Source organism: Sparus aurata, chromosome 14, assembly GCF_900880675.1.
Source record: "Sparus aurata chromosome 14, fSpaAur1.1, whole genome shotgun sequence".
Lineage (NCBI taxonomy): Eukaryota > Metazoa > Chordata > Actinopteri > Spariformes > Sparidae > Sparus > Sparus aurata.
Genome location: NC_044200.1, coordinates 24,457,520 through 24,478,057, shown reverse-complemented (window position 1 = coordinate 24,478,057; position 20,538 = coordinate 24,457,520). Strand labels below are relative to the sequence as shown.

The window sequence follows — 20,538 nt, the reverse complement described above, 5'->3', positions numbered from 1 at the left end:
TCAGTGGTTTTATTTCATCAGTAGAGGTGATTTTTAAAATCTGTCTGATACTTCTGAGCCAGTTTTTCATCGAGTTCTGGAAATGTGCAAGTTACAGCTTTAAACGGTTTGTTGCATGAAGCTGATGTTTGTTCTGTGTGTCTGAACAAAGTCCCTCAATACACATTTATTATATTATATTATATTATATTATATTATATTATATCATATTATATTATATTATATTATATTATATTATATTGCAATTTCAAACTCTCTGAGCTAATTTCCGACATCAACTATTCAAACCTAAAGAACTAAACTTCTCCAGGCTGTCAGAAGTGACCTTCAGACTATTTGTGTCATTGAGGCTCGAGGTTCTGAGGGTTCTTCCCGACCAGCTGAAGTCTGATCAGAACCTCCAAAGAATGTGATTTTTCTTGTTTCAGTGAAACGAGACTGTCGACGTAAATTCAAAGTATCTGTTTTCATCATCTGTTGGGGAAATAACGTTCGATGTCTGATCGAGTCGTTCGGTTTGGATTTGCATTTCCAAGCGAGCCCGCTTCAGTGATTCATGATGTCACACCTGAGCTCACAAGAACTTTGACCCGGTAGAAGTCAGAACATGATGAGGTGCAGCAGGGATGTTGCAGGTCGATGGGTTAAACAGCGTTTCTCTGTCAGAGATCCTTTATTGGTTTGTTTGTGAAGAGGGCTCACTCTGCTGCACACATGTGGAACTAAATACACCAAAACTGAGCGTGTTTAAAGACGAAGACTTATTCAAAGATCTTTATGGAAAACCGTTTTACAATAATGTACATGACAGCAACCTGAAGAAGAAAGATGGAACAGCTGAATGTTACTGAACAAATCTGTGGAGTCGAAGGTTTTATTCTAAATTGAAATGACTATGATATTATTTGGAGGTGACACGTGTTGTTCACATGTGTTTCGTATGACTGATATGAATTTGAGCGTATCTGGTTGACGGAGCTGTTGGATCATCTCAGAGTCTCTGCGGTGCGTTCGAGGGCCGAACAGACGACTCCTCGGTGATCCTCACAGTTCTGCTGTCGTCTCGCCTCTGGTGGGAATTTCTGGTCAGCCCGATGAGATTAAACTCTTCCTTCACATCTCAATTTATTTGTTATTTGGATCTCAACCACACAGAAAGGAAAGTCCAGAGCTGGTGGTGACGAGGGACCCCCGGCTGACGTGGTTCAGGTGTGGTTCAGGTGTGGTTACTGAGGCGTCAGAGGCGTGTTAACACCTCGTGGCCTCCTCGGACGACAGAAAGTGAAGGAGGAAACTTCTCCTGCCTGCTGGATTTGGCTCTGCGGGCGGCTGCATATGCTGCGCTGGATTACACTGATCCAACTTAAAGCCTAAGACCATGCAATCATTCATAACTACAGGAGCTGTTGAGGGCACAGCCATGGATGCTCCCAGCACCATCTGCCGCTGCGGGCAGGATTAACTTCGAGGAAGATGGTGCAAGGTGGGGGTGGGAGGCCGAGCTCCAGCAGAACCCACCCGCTGTCAGGAAACATTCACTTCAACTAAACATCACGATCTTCAGCTGAAAGTGACGATTACATCTCACAGAGTCAAACTCGGGTCTGGAAAACGTGCTGGACTGAGCCGACACATCGCACAGCCATCGTTAATCAAGTTCAACATGACCCGACCGTTAAGTTCTGGTTCAGAATCAATCAGCAGCAAACAGCACAAATACTCACCGGTTAGATTTCTGTCTGACTGGATCTCAGTTCATGTGATCGCTCAGTAAAGACGAACCAAACCGGTGTTCGTCTTTACTGACTGACGGCTCACTGAAGCCTACAACAGCCAATGAGTGATGGTGTAGACCCACCCTCTCTTCTTCTGCCTCTCTTCTGAGCCAATCACGTGTCAGCCTCCAGATGATTGATGCATCATGCAGCCAATGAGAGTTCAGATCCAGTAATATAAAGTTTATATCAGGTTTTTTTATGCCCTAAATTTGGAAATGATAAAAGATTTTGCATATTTCTGTTGAACCGTCTGTTTTTCCAGCTCGGCTCTTGTTTCTGATGTTTTATCTGCACAAAGTTATTGTGAATAATAAAATAAAGAACTACTAACAATGAGTTTCTGCTCCTGTTTCTCTCAGACAGCGACTCTGAGGACATAACATGACATTATTTAATCAGGCGCCTGAATATTTCCTTATAAAAACATGTGTTAAATGTCATTTTCAGTGATATCCATGTAAGACGACATGATGTGCATGTCTTCTCCAGCTGAAGGGAAATAGAAGCAGTCAGAGCTTCTAATAAAAAAATCTGCTTATAACCTTTAAAAGGAGCTCAGAATCACGTCTGCACTCCAAACTGTTCGTCTGTTCGGATTTCACTTTAAGATGATTTTTACACGACTGTCGGGGTTTGAGATGAGGTCGGCCATCTTTATCTGTGTCTTGAGCACTAACACTTCTTCCCGTCTGTGTTTGTGTCCACAGAGAGTTGAAGCCCTGCCCTCCAATCATCAGGAGAGTGGACCGGCCCGCAGGAATCCCTCCGCCAGGACACACGACCAGAAACTGCTGCTGCACCTCCACTAAAATCAACATCCGCCACCCTTTTTTTGGAACTCTGTGCCTTCAACCAAAAATTCACCAGTGATACTTCTGAAGATTTTCTTTTTTCTTTAAGTTTTTTTTTGTTGTTTTGCTTTTTGTTGTCGTTTTTCTTTCGAGCAGGACTCTGAGGATAAACCTGCCTGATGTCGGAGGGCCCGGGATCGTTCTGCTGCTCTCACACTTTGTCTCTCTGGAGAACAAAACTGAACAATCAAAACTAACCAGGACATGCAAATTTTGATCATTTTAACGTCCTAACTTATTCATTTTTTCTTTTTTTTTTCTACAAATTGTGTCAGTGATTTACTTCGTATCAGAAGAAATCCCTCGCTGTGCAATATCAGTCCATATTTATGTGAAGTTGTCGTGTGGATGTAGACTCTGGACAGACTTTTTGGTTTATTTTTGTAACGATGTTTTCCTGATTTCTATTTTTCTAAAATGCCGACGGTGTAAAGAGAGACGAGGGGAGGGAGAGAAGACGTTTGGTTGATGCTGTAGACGATCTGTCCGAGTTTAGTTTTCCTCGATACGTCCCCTCCTGCTCCGACCAGGGCCAAAGCCATAGCCTATCTCAGATAACATGCACCGGGCGTTTAAACACACCAGTGTCCCGAACAGCAAGATGCATTCAGGGTCTCGCAGTCTGGGGCCGACACCACAGGCTCCTCGCGTCAGCTCATCTTAGCTGTTGGATTTTTTGGGTGATGTTTTGGTTTCTACTGTAAGTTCAGGGGCTTGAATCTGAAGTATTTAGTATTATCTACCTTTGTGTGGCCTGTTCTTCTTGCTGTTATTTTGTACTTCCTCCTACATATCAATCAAGCAACTATAAGTGGCATGAGTATGTGTGTACGTGAGAAAAAAAACGAATGCGTGAGTTTGCCAGAATGGGAGATAAAGTACTGTGAGTTCTCCAACAACAAGCTGAACAAAAGGTCGGTTCTCCTGCGACGTCGTCACCAGATGTAGGAAATAACGATCGATTGGTTCATTAGATGACGTGAACCAGCTGGTCGAGTCTCATCGGAGCTCCTGTAATTAGTTTCTGTCACGTCCAAGTCCTAATGGTTTCCACTCCCGTCTTTATAAAGCACGAGGTTTGGAGGCTGAAGTATAATTTATTCCCAGATCTTAAAGATAAGGAATAAGCGAGGGATTCTGAGTCTGTATATCCCGACGTCTCGTCAGAAACATCCAGCTTCTGTCACCACAAACATCTGGAGACGACCCGAGATCTTCCCCCCCAAAAACACGCCTGGAGATCTTTTGCCGTCTTGCCAAAATTAGATTTTTGTCGCTGCATGTACAGGTGGAGATGTCCCAAGGTCTTCCTCAAAACACAGTGTTGTCTCGACAAAACGTCTGAAGATGTCAAAACTTCCTGTCAGAGATATCCAGTGTTTGCCACCCGAGCCGTGCTGGAGTATCCGGACATCTTACCGGGCCAAAGCGTCACGAGGTCATAGAATGAGGTGTTCGCTGATATCCATGAGTTCTTGTCGCCTGCTTTATACATTTGTAAAACCGAATAGAAACTCCTCAATTAAAGTCTTGTTTCAGGGAGAAGTGTCGCCTGTTTTTAAATTTATTAAATAAAGAACTGAAGGTTGTGAGTGGAACTTATAGCACAAAGTCTGCGATCACTCAACCATCCCGAGTCGGAAGACGTCGTCACAAACACAAAAATCTTCTCATCTCCACCAGACGACGACGTGAACGCAGCGTCGGCCCTCCGATGGTTTTCATGCTGGATTTGTGCCTTGTTAGCGGATGTCAGGTCGCTCGTAGGTTAGCTAACGGAAGATCAGGGATTCTAATGTTACACCTGTGAGAAATACTCGTTATGTAGACACAGATAAGACGGAAGCTTTCATCGACAACGACAACAAGGAGACTTCTGACCGACATGCGATCAAATTTATCTTAAGAACCAGAGGATTAACTTCTTGGCAACTGTTGGAGAATTTACAGTACTTCCTGTTTTATTGTTTCAATCCTGTTTTTCTGCGGTTGTGAATTGTGTTCTGTGTATCCTTGAAGCTGCTATCCCTGTACTGTGTAGATCGGAGATGTCCAGCCTTATCCCTGAAGTCCTACAAACATCCTCCATTAGCTCTCATACAGCTCACACACACACACACACACACACTTTTTTCTTTTTGGAAGGTTCATCATGAACTCGTTCAGATGCATCAGTGGTTCTGCTTCAGTTTGGGCCTTTCAGAGAATCGTCGTCTTTACAGTCGAGAACTGTTTTCATCGTATAACCAATCACAGACGTTCTGTGGAGGCGACACAGCCTGCAGCCAGAAGATCGAGTTGTGTTCACCTTGTGTCAGTGTTTAATTGCTATAATGCAAAATTAGAGACATTATAAAGTCCTCCTCTCCTCCTCCTGAGGATATAAAGTCAGGTGAAGTGTTGTAGTCCACAGAACAGAGAATACATCTAATCTGTAGCTTCAGACGGGCGCTCGCTAACACCTTTAGCTTAAAGCAGAGTGTAAAAAAAAACGTCTTCTCAAATCAGTTTGGGATCTCGGGCCTCCAGAATAAATGCTGGTTCTGCAAACCACCAATATGTTCCAGGTTTACATAGAAACGATCGTGTTTCAGCACAGTCACGTCTGGAAATGTCCCGACTTCTCATCAAAGATGTCCAGTTTCTGTTTTTGATTTCTTACAAAAAAATATCTGCTGTCTGTTGCCGCTAACACAGCTGGAGACGTCCTGAGGTCTAGTTTAAAAACACTCGTCTCAACTTCTCTGCAAAATATCCAGCTTTTGTCACCATGGACTCGACTTGAAATTGTCCTGATATCTCCTCTAAAGTATCCAGTTCTATCACACTTACAAATGTCCTGTTATTGCTGAGAATACCAGCTCTGGTCTCCACAGACACAGTTGGAGATGTCCGGACTTCTCCTTGAAAAATATCCACTTCTCGTGGCCACAAACACGACTGGAGACGTCCAGAGGTCGTTGTTAGAAACACTCGGCGGAGACGTCCTGACCTCCTGGTAAATATATATCCAGTGGTTTGTTGAAACACAGTCCAGAACCGCGGTCACGTGGCCGGGCAGTTCTGCTGACGGCTGTGAAAAAACCGTCATGTGTAAAAACTGAGATTCCATCAGAGGCCCAAACTGAAGTTCACGGTCCACAGATTCATTTTTGTTTCAATCAAATCCACATTTTTTGCAGCATTTCTGACATTTTTTATTCTTATCTTAAAAAGTGGCTGTACGAGTATCTACCTGCAAAGTGTAACTGTCTGTTAAATGCATGGTTTGGAGTGAATACAGCCCTGCAGTCATATCCATGGAGGGATGTCGTGTCCTGCCAACAGTAGTGGAGGTAGTTTCCTTCTGTGTGAGTCGGTCCGTACTCTTTGCTGCCTGTGAGTGTGAATCACCCGTGAAGCTGCCTCCGTCCATCGAGTACCTTTTACTGACACCGTCTCCCCAAAACAACGCTGCCAAATTGGTCTGAAAAAGCCAAAATATTTTCTGACGTTCTCTGTGTATAAGTGGTTTATAAGTGTATCACATGTTAAACCTCATCCCGTTAATGTTACATTGTGTTTTTAACAAAAAAGAATCCTGTTTGTTAAACTGTTGATAATATATGCAGAAGAGTTATGAAATAAACTGAAACAAACTCACATGTGACTCCTGGCTGGTGACGTGGAGACGTGACGGAGGAGACGTGACGGAGGAGACGAGACGGAGGAGACGTGACGTGACGGAGGAGACGTGACGTGACGGAGGAGACGTGACGGAGGAGACGTGACGGAGGAGACGTGACGGACGGAGGCGCTGTTGACCATTGACAGCATGTAACTGGGACTATTTTCTAAAGTATTGCACTTAAGTTACATTAGAGTATTTAAAGAAATTATATTTACGTAAAGCAAAATAAATTGGTCATGACTTTGTTTACATATTTGAGAAAAGAGAGAGAAGACAAATACATTTATTTAATCCCACGTTCCTCTAATTAATTGTCTAAAACTTGAGAAACTTACTGTTTATCTCTTTCATACAAAAGTATAAGTTAATTCATTATTTACTGGGCAGGTTGCAGATGATTCCTGTAAGATTCATCATCGTCAGTGGAGATCTGTCTCTTCTCTTCTGATTACATTTTTCTTCTTCCAAAACTACAGCGTGCTCCTTTAATGTGAATACTTTAACGTCCTGGTCAGATATCACAGCACCTCACATTATGTTCATTTAGTTTTATAAAAGGTGCGTTCAGACGTGTGGATCCAACCAGAAACATGAGATTATCTCCTTCCAGGTAAGATTTATCTGCTCTGAGTTTATTTAGCTTCATTCCTTTGTTGCATTTAAAGCCGCTACGATCAGTATTTTTATAATAACTCTTATGAGAGGAGAATAATATATAATATACTGATCAATGATAATTAGAAGTGATTACTACTACTGTCCTCGCTGATACAAAGTGTTTGTGTCGTGTCAGGTTTGATCCACTAGATGGAGTCAGTGGATCATTGAGTTGCTCTGGAGACTGAAATACAACCTGACTCTCAAATTCATTCACCTTAAATTAATAATCACAGGTTTATACACAGTCATAGTCACGACATCAGTAGAGCCATTTCAGCTGTAGTGATATATGTAGTTTATAGTGTGTTCTTTTATGCAAACAATCAAAATTAAATAATAAAAACTTGTCTTTAATCCTCTGCTGGTTGAAGATGTCGTGTGGAGCTCTGCACTTTAGTTTTAGTTTGCATTTGAAGGACACTGGATAATATAAACACTGCACAATGTACAGAGAGTTCAATAAAACATTTATATGTGTTTAAAGATGACTAAATCACGGACATCAGACCAAAATAAGTAAGTATGCAGACACAATAAATGGTGGATGGTTTCAGGAAATGCACCGCAAATCCAAATCTTTTGTGTAGAATGTCACTGCAGCTACAGATCGATCAAATAATGGCCACGATTCATACAGACAACAAAAATAAAAGATGTCAAAGTTTCACAAATCACATAAAACTCAGTGCCAAGGGAGCACGTAATGACTGAAACGTGCTGACGTAAGATAAAACAACGTCCATACAGAAGAACATTAACAACAATACACATAAACATTAAACATATGAAGGAAAATGATATGATACTGACATGACCTCAACATACAACACCATATTTCCCACAATGACCTCGACTAAACTGCAGTAATGGCCGCACTGTACACAACAAACAGTCACTAACAGGGTGAAACTACTCAGAAGTGTGTTTCAGAACACGAGGTCAGAGTTAATGGACCGTGTCTTTCAGGACACCTCAGAACCATCTACAGAACCAGAGCCGCAGTCTGACTTCCGTTACTGAGCTCATCTCACAGGCTGGAGACGTTAACTGACGTCCGCGTGCGCTCCCTCCTTGCCGCGCTTAAATTCAAATCAACCAATGACAGAGCGGGAACAGCGCAGCTCATTTGCATATAGTGTCTGAATAAAGCAGCCTGCTCGCTAGCAGAGTTCATCCGAGAATCTCGAACTTTCAACATGCCAGAGTCAGCGAAGTCTGCGCCCAAGAAGGGCTCAAAGAAGGCCGTGACCAAGTCTGCCGCCAAGGGGGGCAAGAAGAGGAGGACCAAGAGGAAGGAGAGCTACGCCATCTACGTCTACAAGGTGCTGAAGCAGGTCCACCCTGACACCGGCATCTCCTCCAAGGCGATGGGCATCATGAACTCCTTCGTGAGCGACATCTTCGAGCGGATCGCCGGTGAAGCTTCCCGCCTGGCTCACTACAACAAGCGCTCCACCATCTCCTCCAGGGAGATCCAGACCGCCGTCCGCCTGCTGCTGCCCGGGGAGCTGGCCAAGCACGCCGTGTCTGAGGGCACCAAGGCGGTGACCAAGTACACCAGCTCCAAGTAAACAGCTGCTATCAGCCAACACAACGGCTCTTTTAAGAGCCACCACCTCTCTCTGAGGAGCAGCTTCCCACCGGACTGTTAGTGATGCTGTCACAACGCGATGTGGTATATGCAATATATTGAGTATTGATTTTAATGCCCAGATAAAACATTGAGCAATTAAACTTAGTGATGAGCAGACAGGGGATCAGTCATGTGACTTGGAGGATTGGGGCAATACTGCAAATTGTTTATTTTACTGTCTTTAGTTTATGATAACACACAGGACAAGGATTTTAGCCAAATAAGAAAATGTACATTAAATCTGACACATCTGCATGTAGCCTAAATGTGAATACTAATGTTCCTTCAACAGATACACAGAACGGTTATTATATTCACACAGAGTCAACCTGAGTGAGAGACGCTGTGATCACAAACTCTGAAGAAATACAAGTGAACTTATAGAAGAGAAACTACAACAAAAACATCGATCTCATCGCGCTAGTATTGATCTGATACCAGTACTCACCTTGGTATCGATACTATCAATATTTAGATTGATCCATCCACCCCTAATATGAAAGTTGTAGCTTCTACAATGACGAATCAAATCTGCCTTTTTATTTCAGTCTACAGAACATGAATACATGCTGTGAATTAAAGTGTGCAAGCAGGATTAAAAATCATCATCAGGCCCATTTCAGTTACAGTGAGTGAACACAGAATTTACAGGCTTGGTTATATTAAACAAAAAAGCTCATTAATACAATCATATTGGTGTTGATGGGTTCTTAAAAACGATAAACACTCCAGTGATGTGTTATGTGATAACAGTATTAAACATATTACTGAAATATTGAGTTATGTTGCTCTGTAACTGTCCATGGTAATCTATTGCTGTAATGTGGTGATGAATAACTTAAATAACAGTATAAATCTTAGCATTAAACTTCTTATATTTGTTCCTTACTCAGTTTATTCCAAAGCAACAGTCATACATAATATGTTTACAGGCACCGGCTGACAGGTTCTGTTGACTGCTGTTCCAGTATTGTTTTACACATGAAATTAAAGAACATTATAATATTACATGATATTTATCCAACACATCTATATTTCTCTAGATTTTTACACACTGACAACAAATGCAGCTTTTGTAAAGATGAATGAGAATCTACAACATTTATTTTACTCTTGTTTACACTCCAGCATTTTCTAGGCTCGACTGGAGAAAAAATATATATATATATTGTGTAACGCTGATTTTATTGTGAACTTATTAATTATGTATTGTAAATTTCGCATACACAAATGTGGCTTTACTAAAGGTTACCCAAATTTAATTGGTTTCCAGTTTTCAAAGTGGAATCAATCATTATTTATTATGCCTTATTCATTTGCTCAATTATATGTTGTACTTGTCTGATGTGTTGGTACATTTGACTGTTTTTCAATAAAGTTAATTAAAAATCAATCAATAAATAAATACATAAATAAACAGTCACTTCCGAGTAGTAACTGGCGCTTCTGGAGAAGACGAGTTGACGTCACCATTTACAAAAATGTTGCCGCCCAGCAGAGTTGAGCTCGTCCTCTATTACGTCCGCAAACGGCCTTTAACTTGCGCCGCTCTTCCTCTAACCGGCATCAATAAAAAACAAATCACCCTAGCAATATTCTTTGACATCGAAAAAGCATTTGATAAAGTATGGCATAACGGTCTCATATACAGATTACTGGACACCAACCTCAAACTTCCCAAACCCACCCAATCCATCATCTCCAGCTTCCTCAACAACCGCCACATCAAGGTCAAAGTTAACTCAGCCATCTCAACACCATTCACCCCCCAAGCAGGAGTACCACAAGGGGCAGTTCTCAGTCCACTTCTATTTCTCATCTATACCTCAGACATCTACTACCCCCCAGCCACCGTAGCCAAAGTTTCTCAGTTTGCCGACGATCTCTGCTACTGGTCCAGCTCAAAATCTCCACAACTAGCAGCCAATAAACTCCAACATTGCATAACAGAAATAGAAACCTGGTCAAGCATGTGGCGCATCAAACTCAACCCTGTCAAAACCCAATGTGTCATCTTCACCAAAAATCAACACCTACAGCTCAACAACATCAACCTCTCATTATTCAACCAACATATCAGCATCAGCAACGAAGCAACTTTCCTCGGAGTAACCTTTCAAAGCAACATGACCTGGACCAAATTCACCACAAAACTGGAACAAAAAGGAAACACCAGACTGAACCATCTCAAAGCCCTCTGTGGAAAGCATGGTGCATCACCCTCAACAATAATCAAAGTCTATCTAGCCTACATCCGACCCCTGTTTGAATACTCTGTCCCCGCCTGGATCACCCTCACTGACAACCAGATACAACGCCTCCAAGTCATACAAAATAAAGCACTAAAACTGGCTCACCGTCTCCCAAATTATATCAGCAACCACTACATTCACAGAATAACCGGCATCCAGACCATCAGACAGAGACACCAAGTAATAGCCCTAAGATATTTAAGCACAGCAATAAACAACCCTGCCCTCCAGAGAACCATCCAAGAAGCCAAACAAATTACCAACACCCCTCTGTCATTCATCCTCCAGCTGAAGCCCCCCCCTCCTCCATCTTCTGATCCCCCCCCCCTCTTCTATGCAGAACACATTTTATTTTCACACACACACACACTCCCAATTTAACGACAAGAAATAACTATACACTCTCTCTTAGACCCATACACACAAGGTCTGCATAAATACAATGAGCATGTCTATCTCTTCTTTTCTCTCTCTCTCTCTCTCTGCTATGCTTCTTCTTATCTCTCATCTCTTATCGTCTCTCTCTATCGCCTCTCTCTCTCTATCTCTGGTCTGTCTCTCTATCTCTCTCTCTCCCATGTCTCTTCAGTTGTCTGTCTCTATCTCTCTATACTCTCTCTCTCTCTTCCTATCTCTCTCTCTCTCTCTCTTCTGTCGTCTATCCTCTCCTCTGTCTATCTCTCCTGCTCTCTCTCTCTCTCTCTCTCTCTCTCTCTCTCGCTCTCTCTCGCTCTCTCCCTCCTGCCTTGCTTCACTTACGTCCTCCTTTCTCCAGAGTCCAGCTCCTCCCACCTCTTGCCGCTCACCAAGCTCCACCCACAATAATGGGTAGAAAAGGGCAGACGCCCTGAGCTACTCCACCAGGCTCAAGAGCACTCGACTCGACTAACCGGCATCAGTTTGTCTTCGTACGAAACTAAACTCTGACACAATGAGTGGCCGCGGTAAAGGAGGTAAAGGACTCGGGAAAGGAGGCGCCAAGCGTCACCGTAAAGTCCTCCGTGATAACATCCAGGGAATCACCAAACCCGCCATCCGCCGTCTGGCTCGCCGCGGTGGAGTGAAGCGTATCTCCGGTCTGATCTACGAGGAGACCCGCGGTGTGCTCAAGGTGTTCCTGGAGAACGTCATCCGTGACGCCGTCACCTACACCGAGCACGCCAAGAGGAAGACCGTCACCGCCATGGACGTGGTGTACGCTCTGAAGAGGCAGGGCCGCACCCTGTACGGCTTCGGGGGTTAAACCGACCAGCGACCGACCACAACAACACAACGGCTCTTTTAAGAGCCACACACCTGCTCTAAACAGACCAGTCCTGCTGCTGGGTTCAGACAACATTATCAATTATTTTAATGGAGCATGTTGCATTAAAAGTGATGTCGTTATCTAAACATTAAATTCATCAGACAATCTCACTTAATTCTGCTGAGACCATGAAGAAAAAATGACAGACTTGATTACAACATCACTGGCGCCTGCTCGTAATTGTATACAAACATTAAGAACGAAGTTTCTGCAATGTCAGTTTGTCGTGACATCGCTATAAAGCCGGTTGTTTCTTCATGTTGACGGCTCAACAAGTCCTGTTGAGCAGCCATGACGCTGAAGTTTGTTTCAGCTTCTTATTAATGTTCCAGTCCACCTGAAAAGTGTCATATCTCCAGTAGATGGAGCTGTTCGGTTATTTTCAAGCCAGTTCATCAGCGTCGTTGTGTTTCCTGTCGGTCTGCAAACTTCTGCTTCTGTGTCTGAACTGTTTCAACTGATTTCACCATTTACTCCTGATTCTCTTCTCACAGTCACCAGACTCCCTTAAAGAAACGCTCATTTTCTAGCGTCACCTCGTCAGGAGAAACTGTATGAACTGTGTGAAATGCTGTATACACACATTCTTAACTGTTTGGACCTGCTTGTTAATTCGGCAAACGTTCCACATGATTGTAAGTGTGTGTTTGTGTAAAGTTGATGATATCGTGTTGTCACTGAGATGTAGCTGTAGATCTGCACACAGATCTGAGTACAAGAGGTCAGTCAGTCTCATGTGGAGACGCCTTTAATGCCGCTGTTAGTCATCTATCTCCGCTCCTCAACTCACTCACGGTTCGGTACTTTAGACCCACAAAGCTCCGAACTCAGAACCCCGAGGAGCAACAGTGATCATGTGATCCAGACTGACCAACAGGAAGAGAGGCTGAAAGTGAAAGTGTTCAGTCCGTCAGACTCCATGTTGAGAGCAGAACAGACAGAAGAAGACGGAGGAGGAAGACTAAAGTGTGAGGCAGGTGAGTGTTAAAACAAGGTGTTTGTGATGTTACTGTGAGAGTGTGAGTCAGTTTAGTCTCTGTGGACTGTAGAGGAAACACATGTTAGAATAAAGTCAACACTTTGATTCTTCTGTGGACACAAAGTCCTGATAGGCTGAATAATACACATTCAAACTACTGGAACTAAAGAGCAGGAGCCCAGAGGGGTGTGTGTGTGTAGGTGTGTGTGTGTGTGTGTGTGTGTGTGTGTTTGAAGGGGAGACAGATTGTGTGTTACTCCCTGTTCTCTCTTCCTGCGTCACTCCTGAACAAACCTGTTTCTCCGGTTCCTCTCTGTTTCCTGATTCTTGTGTTCTGAGCTCACAGTTCATGTTTCACCTCTCAGACCTGAAGATGAGTGTTTGTGAAGAGGAAGAGTTGGACCGAGCAGAACCTCCAGGATGCATCTGTCCGTCTATGAAGAGTGACCGGTCCAGAAAAGAACCTCTAACCTTCGGTACTGAACCTGGACCATCAGACACAAAGTAAGAGCACTGAGACGACTCATTTTACAACTTTTACAACACGGTGTCATAAGAAGGTCGACATTAAACAGAGAGAGAGATTATTTTTGCCAACACACAGACTACCGTTGCCTAAGAGACCAAATTAAAAGCTCATCGTTTTGCGTTGGTTACAAAGGCACCGATAGGACAGGCTGCCTCACACATTCTAACAAGATGGCAGAAACATGAATAGAATGCTTTTCTCTCTTGACTCGTAATTTACCAAGGGAGATTTTTTAATTTTCATTTTTAAAACAACTTTATTTCAGTATTTTCCTCAGCTCACAGTTGAAACATCATAAAACCATTTTCCAAAGAAAAACCCTATGTATTAAAAACAGAGTGAAAAATTAACTCTTCCTCCACCAGCGAACAGGCGACATCATTAAAACACCAGTTTGATAAAAACATCCAGACTCTTCATCAGTTTGTGAAAGTTAAAATCAATAAAAACTCTCGCCCTAACCAACGCAACAAACATTCTTTTTAAAACAATTTCCTCTAACTTTATTCCTTCTTGTTATGTAGATTGCCAATTTTGCTTCCTCTGTTAAAAAGTTTAAAAGTTGCCACTTCTCTGCGTTCACCTTGTGATTATCTGCACCAAAAATAAAAACATTAAAAGACCACTCACACCATTCTTTTAAAATGTTAACAAGCTCTTAAAGCCTCTGACACTCTAAAAAACAGTAAAAATTGACTTCAGACTCATTTTATTGTCATTTCTTCGCCGAGGAACATGGAATAAAAAAAAAACACAGTGCTCAGGTCCCAGTGCCAAGTTAAAATACATAAATAAATATGTTATTTAAAAAAAAAACATATAATTTTGTATAAATATAAACAAATCAGTAAAAAACTAAACATCCAGACTAAGACTTATGAGAAGTTTCACGTCTTAGCTCATAACTCAAGAGCAACCTCATAAAGTGCCATAAAGTAAATGGCCATAAAAACCATGCAGAAATCAAGGGTGCAGCATTGTTGAGCTGTTTAGCAGCCTGACAGAATCTGGGAAGAAGCTGTTTTTCATTCTGGCGGTTCTTGACCGGATGCTGCGCAGCCTCCTGCCTGAGGAGACTCGGGTGATTTACAAAAAGAATATTAATTTCTCACAGTGGGATTAAAAACAGAAACAAAACTATTCACAGCCATGGCTCCATGTAGGACTCTCCACTGTAGATCTCCTGTTCTTGTCTTTGATGGTGCTTTATAAAAACTTTAAATAGACCCCTGCGGCTCTCGGGATCATCCTCATTCTTTGACTTGGCCCGTCCTCCATGTCCAGCCCAGCTCCACCGATGACCAGTTTCTCTAGCAGCCAGTGGAGAGAAACTGCAGTTTCTTTTTTTTTTCTTTTTAAAAACACTCCAAGTGTTAAAAAGTTCACAGTAAAAACGGGGTAACACTGTTTAAAAGACTTGTGTCCCATTTCATCTGCTCTTTTAAAAATGAGTCCTGCCACGTCCCTCCACACATTCAAATATCCTGTTAAAAACTTTTGTAAAAACTGTGATCTAAAAGACGCCACTCTGCTCTTAATGTCCACCACACCGTGCCCCCCTTCCTCTTTTGGTAAAAAAAAATATTTCTTTTCTGTGCCAGTGCAAATCCCCCCCCCCCCCCCCCCCCAGAAATCCACTAATTCTGTTTGTTTTGTTTTGATTAATGTGTCTGGAGGCTGGACGAGGGGCACAGACAGCTTGATGTCGTGTTTCCTCGTTAATCTGCTCAACTCCATGCTGGCGTTTATCACGACGACCAGCAAAGCGCTGGTCGACTGCACACACACACGCGCACAGTGTCTCCGTTACATTCATGCCGGCCCGTCTGTTTGTTAGAGTTCTGGAATTGCAGTTATGCTTCACTTCATAGTTGTCGAGTCATTTCATGGTGATCTACCACAATTATTGAGAGCACTTTTAACCTCAGTTAAACCTGACGAAGAAGAAGAGTTGAAATAACACCAACAGCCATTTTTATTACAGACTGAACGCTGAAATCAAACAGAACAATAACCACAGTTTGACTTTTCTCTGTGAGCGTCTGAGCTTCTCAACAGTGTCGACCAAATCTGGATGTTTTTAACAACAATCATCACATCATTGCAGTTCTAAAGAAATGTGTTCACAGAGAGAGGAAGAGGAGTCATGTCTCTGTGAAGAAGCAGCCCACCTGCTGTGTTTGGTGTCAGGACGTCCTGAAGGATCCGGTCTCTACCAGCTGTGGACACTGGTTCTGCAGACGCTGCATCACCTCATACTGGGACCAGTCTGCTTCACCAGGAGACTCCTCCTGTCCCCAGTGTGGAGGTAAGACCCAGAACAACAGCTGGACTGTGGACAGACAGTCAGAGACAAACTGTACCAAGTCACACTGAACATCTCAACATGTTAAAGCCACATTATGGAGAAATTCTCATGTGGTGTGATTTGGCGCCCCCCACAGTTTCTGAGTGCAACACCACTGTAGTAAAAACAAATCCCAGGTGTGTAACAGTTTGTCAGACGTAATATAGGTGCTGACTACAAACACAACTCATGACATCATCACAATGTTACGTGTTGAAGTGAACACGTATGTGAGGCTGTGATCCTACAAGTGACAGAGACACCGTTCACCTGTTACAACACACCTGACCATCAACACGACTCTGAAGCTGCTGCTTTAACCTGTTCGCACCCACCTATTTTCAGTAACTTCACCTATTTAGCATACCCAAATGGAAAAGCTGATAACACAAGAACTACAAGTCCGAGATGGATGTATGATACGCCATTTGAAAGCTGACAACCTCTAGTTTCTGTGAATGTGTTTATTTAGCATGTACCATACACACAACCAAAATGACATCAGTTCAAACATGGCTCTAAAACATTTTTTTTGTCTTCGAAAATAATAGGTCATATTTGAATAACAATAACTAGGATGTGCTTTATGTTAGGCATATGGCAATATAGCACATACCTTCCTCATCTTGTCAACAACACCTGGGTGAAATTTTAGACTTCTAGGCCTACCCTTATGGGAGTTATGGAGGTTTTAGTTTGTGGTGTCACTGGCGTCCACGAACCTCTCCAAAACGTCTCCAAATGGCCAAATTGTGCCAAATGCTTTTACTCACTTCTGTGACACTGGAAACATTACTGAAGCATTCTGGTGACTATAAAACCTTTCTCCATGATTCAAAACATAATTTATTCACACATTCATTTGATGGGTGGTTGGAGGGGTTTCCACACGCTTCTAGGTGGCCATATTGAGATATTGTCATGTGACACGACACTACAGAATAGTTACCATTATACAAAAATGACAGACTATACTGAACTGAATTTCAAACAAGGATTGTATTATCTATCAATACACTATTACTGTATGTATAACTGTGCCAATATCAACAAAATATCAGTGTTTGCCATCAAAGTCCCAAGCACTGCGTCGGTGAAAAACAGTCTGAAAAACTGCAGTGGACTGGTTGCCACTCTGGTCTCCTGCTGTGGTCCGGGCTGTCTCACCGGCATGAAGGCAACTTGAGCAGGCTCAACGTCGTCATCCCCCACATCATGCCACTGTTGTTCCTCCGTGTGGGAGCTATGTGCTCTGGAGGATGCTCCTCTTCTGCCCCTCCCCCGGGCACGTCTGGCAGCACGGGAACGTCCAGCAGTTGGTGTAGAAGCTGCAGCTTCCCCTGAGCCAGAGGGGGCAGTGAAAGATGCAGCGGGGGAGGTAGCACTGGTGGATGCAGACGATCGTCGCCGCATCTGCCGACCACCTTCAGCAGGAGATGGGGTTTGGCGTCTGAGTGTCCTACTTTGAGGCTCCCAATCCAAGTCACTGTCAGACTGTGACCTACAAAACACAATGCAATGCACAAATGTTACCAAATATAATGAAAAAATATATAAATGCATTTCAATGGGGTGTTATTTACATAGGAAACAAATAAACACGGATATGATATTATATATTACACAAAAACATCAGGGAAATAACTGTACATAAACAGAATAATTGAATTGGGGGAATATTCCCAGTGTCTGGTCAGTGAAAAAGATCTAGTTCAATTTGTTTACAAGCTTGAAAAAAAAAATCTAAATAAAAGGGAATTAGAGGATAGTCTGTCCCGGGGGATGGGGGAAGAGAGAGACACGGACGGACGGACGCTCATCGCCGTCAGCCGGGGGACGGTCGCTCGTCACCGTCACGCGCGGAGTGTAGCGCCGCTGACCTAGCGGTATAGCAGGGTAGCGCCGCTGTTCCACCGTCTGGGGAGAACCCTGCTTAGGCGGGAGGCAAAAACGCTTGGGCGCCGCGCCTAAGCCATATAATGGCAGGGAAAACCCTGACATTATAGAATAGGATTACAAGGATTACATAACTTTAGTTGAGTAGTTGAGTAGCTAGCTAGCTAGCTAGGCTTAGCAAGGCTAATTAGGCCCTGGGGCGCTAACCATTTAGCATCATTTATGACATGCTAATGTATACTGTACGGTCACTGTAATCATAAAAAAAACCCCACCCACTAACTTTCATTCAAATTTCACTCATGGCTAAATAAATAAATAAAACATGATCAAAGATAACGTTACTCACCGATCTAAGATGTCGTCAAGTCCCTGAGCGAACATCTCCTCTCTCTCAGAGTCATACTCACTGTCTTGACTCTCATCAGATGATGCTATAGTCCATTCCTGGTCATCTTCACGGATATATTTGGATTTCTTCCTGGCTTTCGCCATTGTAAACTCTGAAAATGCCTACGAAGAAATGTAAATGTTTGCTGCGTCTCTTCACCGTGCGTGTGCTGCGTAAAGTCCGCCCACGAGTCGCCAGACGCACGGAAACCCCTCGGCTCATAAATACCTGACCTGGGCACGCCTGCCCTCATTAGAAAGGTAAAATAATTGGCTAGAAGCCTGAGTTATTGACATGTCGATAGCCAATACGCTATTCCTATACTAAGGCAGCGAAAAACAGTAAACAAAGTATATTGGTCCTTCAAACAGGCAGCGCTCGATCTACTTCAGGGGCTCTGCTGGGGTGAAAACTGAACAGAAGAAGATGGGGACACTTTTATTTTGTAGCTAGCAAAGTGATGAAAACAAGCATACCCAACATCACCATACAGGAACTAGAAAACATTTCGGTGCGGCCGGTAAAGTATGAACTTTATATGCCGGACAAAGTTGGCAGACGGTAAACAAATGGACTTTACAGGACGATATTCACAAGCTGGAATAATTTTATGAAAAACCATTTTGATGCTTTTGATCAGTGGATTCTTACGGACAACTGGAATATAGATAATTGAGGAATGGACACATATTACGGCTTTATGGCCGCTTCAAAGGTAGGGAGTCGCCGTGTGTTTCTTGTGTCTCACGTTTACCATGCTGGTGAATATCAATGATTTATGGTTTGGTGCTCATGATTTCTGCAAAATCAACTGGATGAATGAATTGCGGAGATTCTCCTCTTTCTAACGACGTATAGTATGTCCATATTGATGAAAGTTGAAGCGGATACGTCACTGCGCAGTGTAGACATACAGTCATTTATCTGAAATCGCCCGTCGGCGGGCGGGTGGGTGCGGAGAGGTTAACCTCAAAAAGTTACATAATGTTGCTTTAAACATCTCAGCTTCTACATGTCATTACATTTATTTAGAGACTTCAGAGGCATTCAGACCAAACACCAGGACAAAATACTAGATTGTCTAGAACACACACAAAATCAATGAAAAGACCCGAAGAGACTCAAACTTTATATATTCTGATACTGATGGATTGTTATTGATCATGAAAATAATCCCAGATTGTCAAATTCTCTCAAACATTTTTCTCTCTTCAGTGAATGTTGGTCTGCAGGAGGTTTTAGATGAACATAAGATCAGTCTGAGGAGGAGATGTGAATGTGTCACTGAAGGAAGTGATGGAACAGGAAGTGATGGAACAGGAAGTGGAACCCTCCTCAGCAGGATCTACACTGAGCTCTACATCACAGAGGGACAGAGTGAAGAGGTTAATACCCAACATGAGGTGAGGCAGCTTGAGACAGCTTCCAAAAAGAAGACCTTCAGTGAAACTCCAATCAGGTGCTGCGACATCTTTAAAGCCTCACCTGACCAACAGAGACGCGTCAGAGTCGTTCTGACCAACGGCGTCGCTGGAGTTGGAAAAACCTTCTCGGTGCAGAAGTTCACTCTGGACTGGGCAGAGGGCTCCGAAAACCAAGATGTCAGTCTGCTGGTTCTGCTGTCGTTCAGGGAGCTGAACCTGATCAGAGATGAGCAGTACAGTCTTCTCAGGCTGCTCCATGTTTTCCATCCAACATTACAGAAGGTGACAGCAGAGAAGCTCGCTGTCTGTAAACTTCTCTTCATCTTTGACGGCCTGGATGAAAGCAGACTTTCACTGGATTTCAACAACCATGAAGTCGTGTCTGATGTCACACAGAAGTCATCAGTCAGCGTGCTGCTGACAAACCTCATCCAGGGGAAGCTGCTTCCCTCGGCTCTCGTCTGGATAACTTCCCGACCTGCAGCAGCCAATCAGATCCCTCCTTCATGTGTGGACAGGGTAACAGAAGTACGAGGCTTCACTGACGTCCAGAAGGAGGAGTACTTCAGGAGGAGGTTCAGTGATGAAGATCTGTCCAGCAGAATCATTTCACACATCAAGACCTCCAGGAGCCTCCACATCATGTGTCTGATCCCAGTCTTCTGCTGGATCACTGCTACAGTTCTGGACCACATGTTGACTACAGACCAGAGAGGAGAGCTGCCCAAGACCCTGACTGACATGTACTCACACTTCCTGCTGGTTCAGACAAAGATGAAGAAGCAGAAGTACCATGAGGGATGTGAGACGAGTCCACAGGAG

General features: G+C 43.2%; 3 protein-coding genes across 3 annotated transcripts in view; all 3 read left to right on the top strand.

Moving 5' to 3' along the window:
• LOC115595755 (NACHT, LRR and PYD domains-containing protein 14-like) overlaps positions 1 to 20,538 on the top strand; it is a 965,684-nt gene that overhangs the window by 442,581 nt on the left and 502,565 nt on the right.
• On the top strand, positions 8,115 to 8,574 carry LOC115595819 (histone H2B-like). The gene has a single exon (XM_030440667.1). The coding sequence runs from the start codon at positions 8,156 to 8,158 to the stop codon at positions 8,528 to 8,530; it is 375 nt and encodes a 124-aa protein (XP_030296527.1). The 5' UTR covers positions 8,115 to 8,155; the 3' UTR covers positions 8,531 to 8,574.
• On the top strand, positions 11,724 to 12,139 carry LOC115595820 (histone H4). The gene has a single exon (XM_030440668.1). It carries the CDS (start codon positions 11,776 to 11,778, stop codon positions 12,085 to 12,087), a length of 312 nt encoding a protein of 103 aa, XP_030296528.1. The 5' UTR covers positions 11,724 to 11,775; the 3' UTR covers positions 12,088 to 12,139.

Excerpts from the sequence above, each read along its gene's own strand:
- LOC115595819 (XM_030440667.1), top strand. The coding sequence starts at position 8,156 with ATGCCAGAGTCAGCGAAGTCTGCGCCCAAGAAGGGCTCAAAGAAGGCC.
- LOC115595820 (XM_030440668.1), top strand. The coding sequence starts at position 11,776 with ATGAGTGGCCGCGGTAAAGGAGGTAAAGGACTCGGGAAAGGAGGCGCC.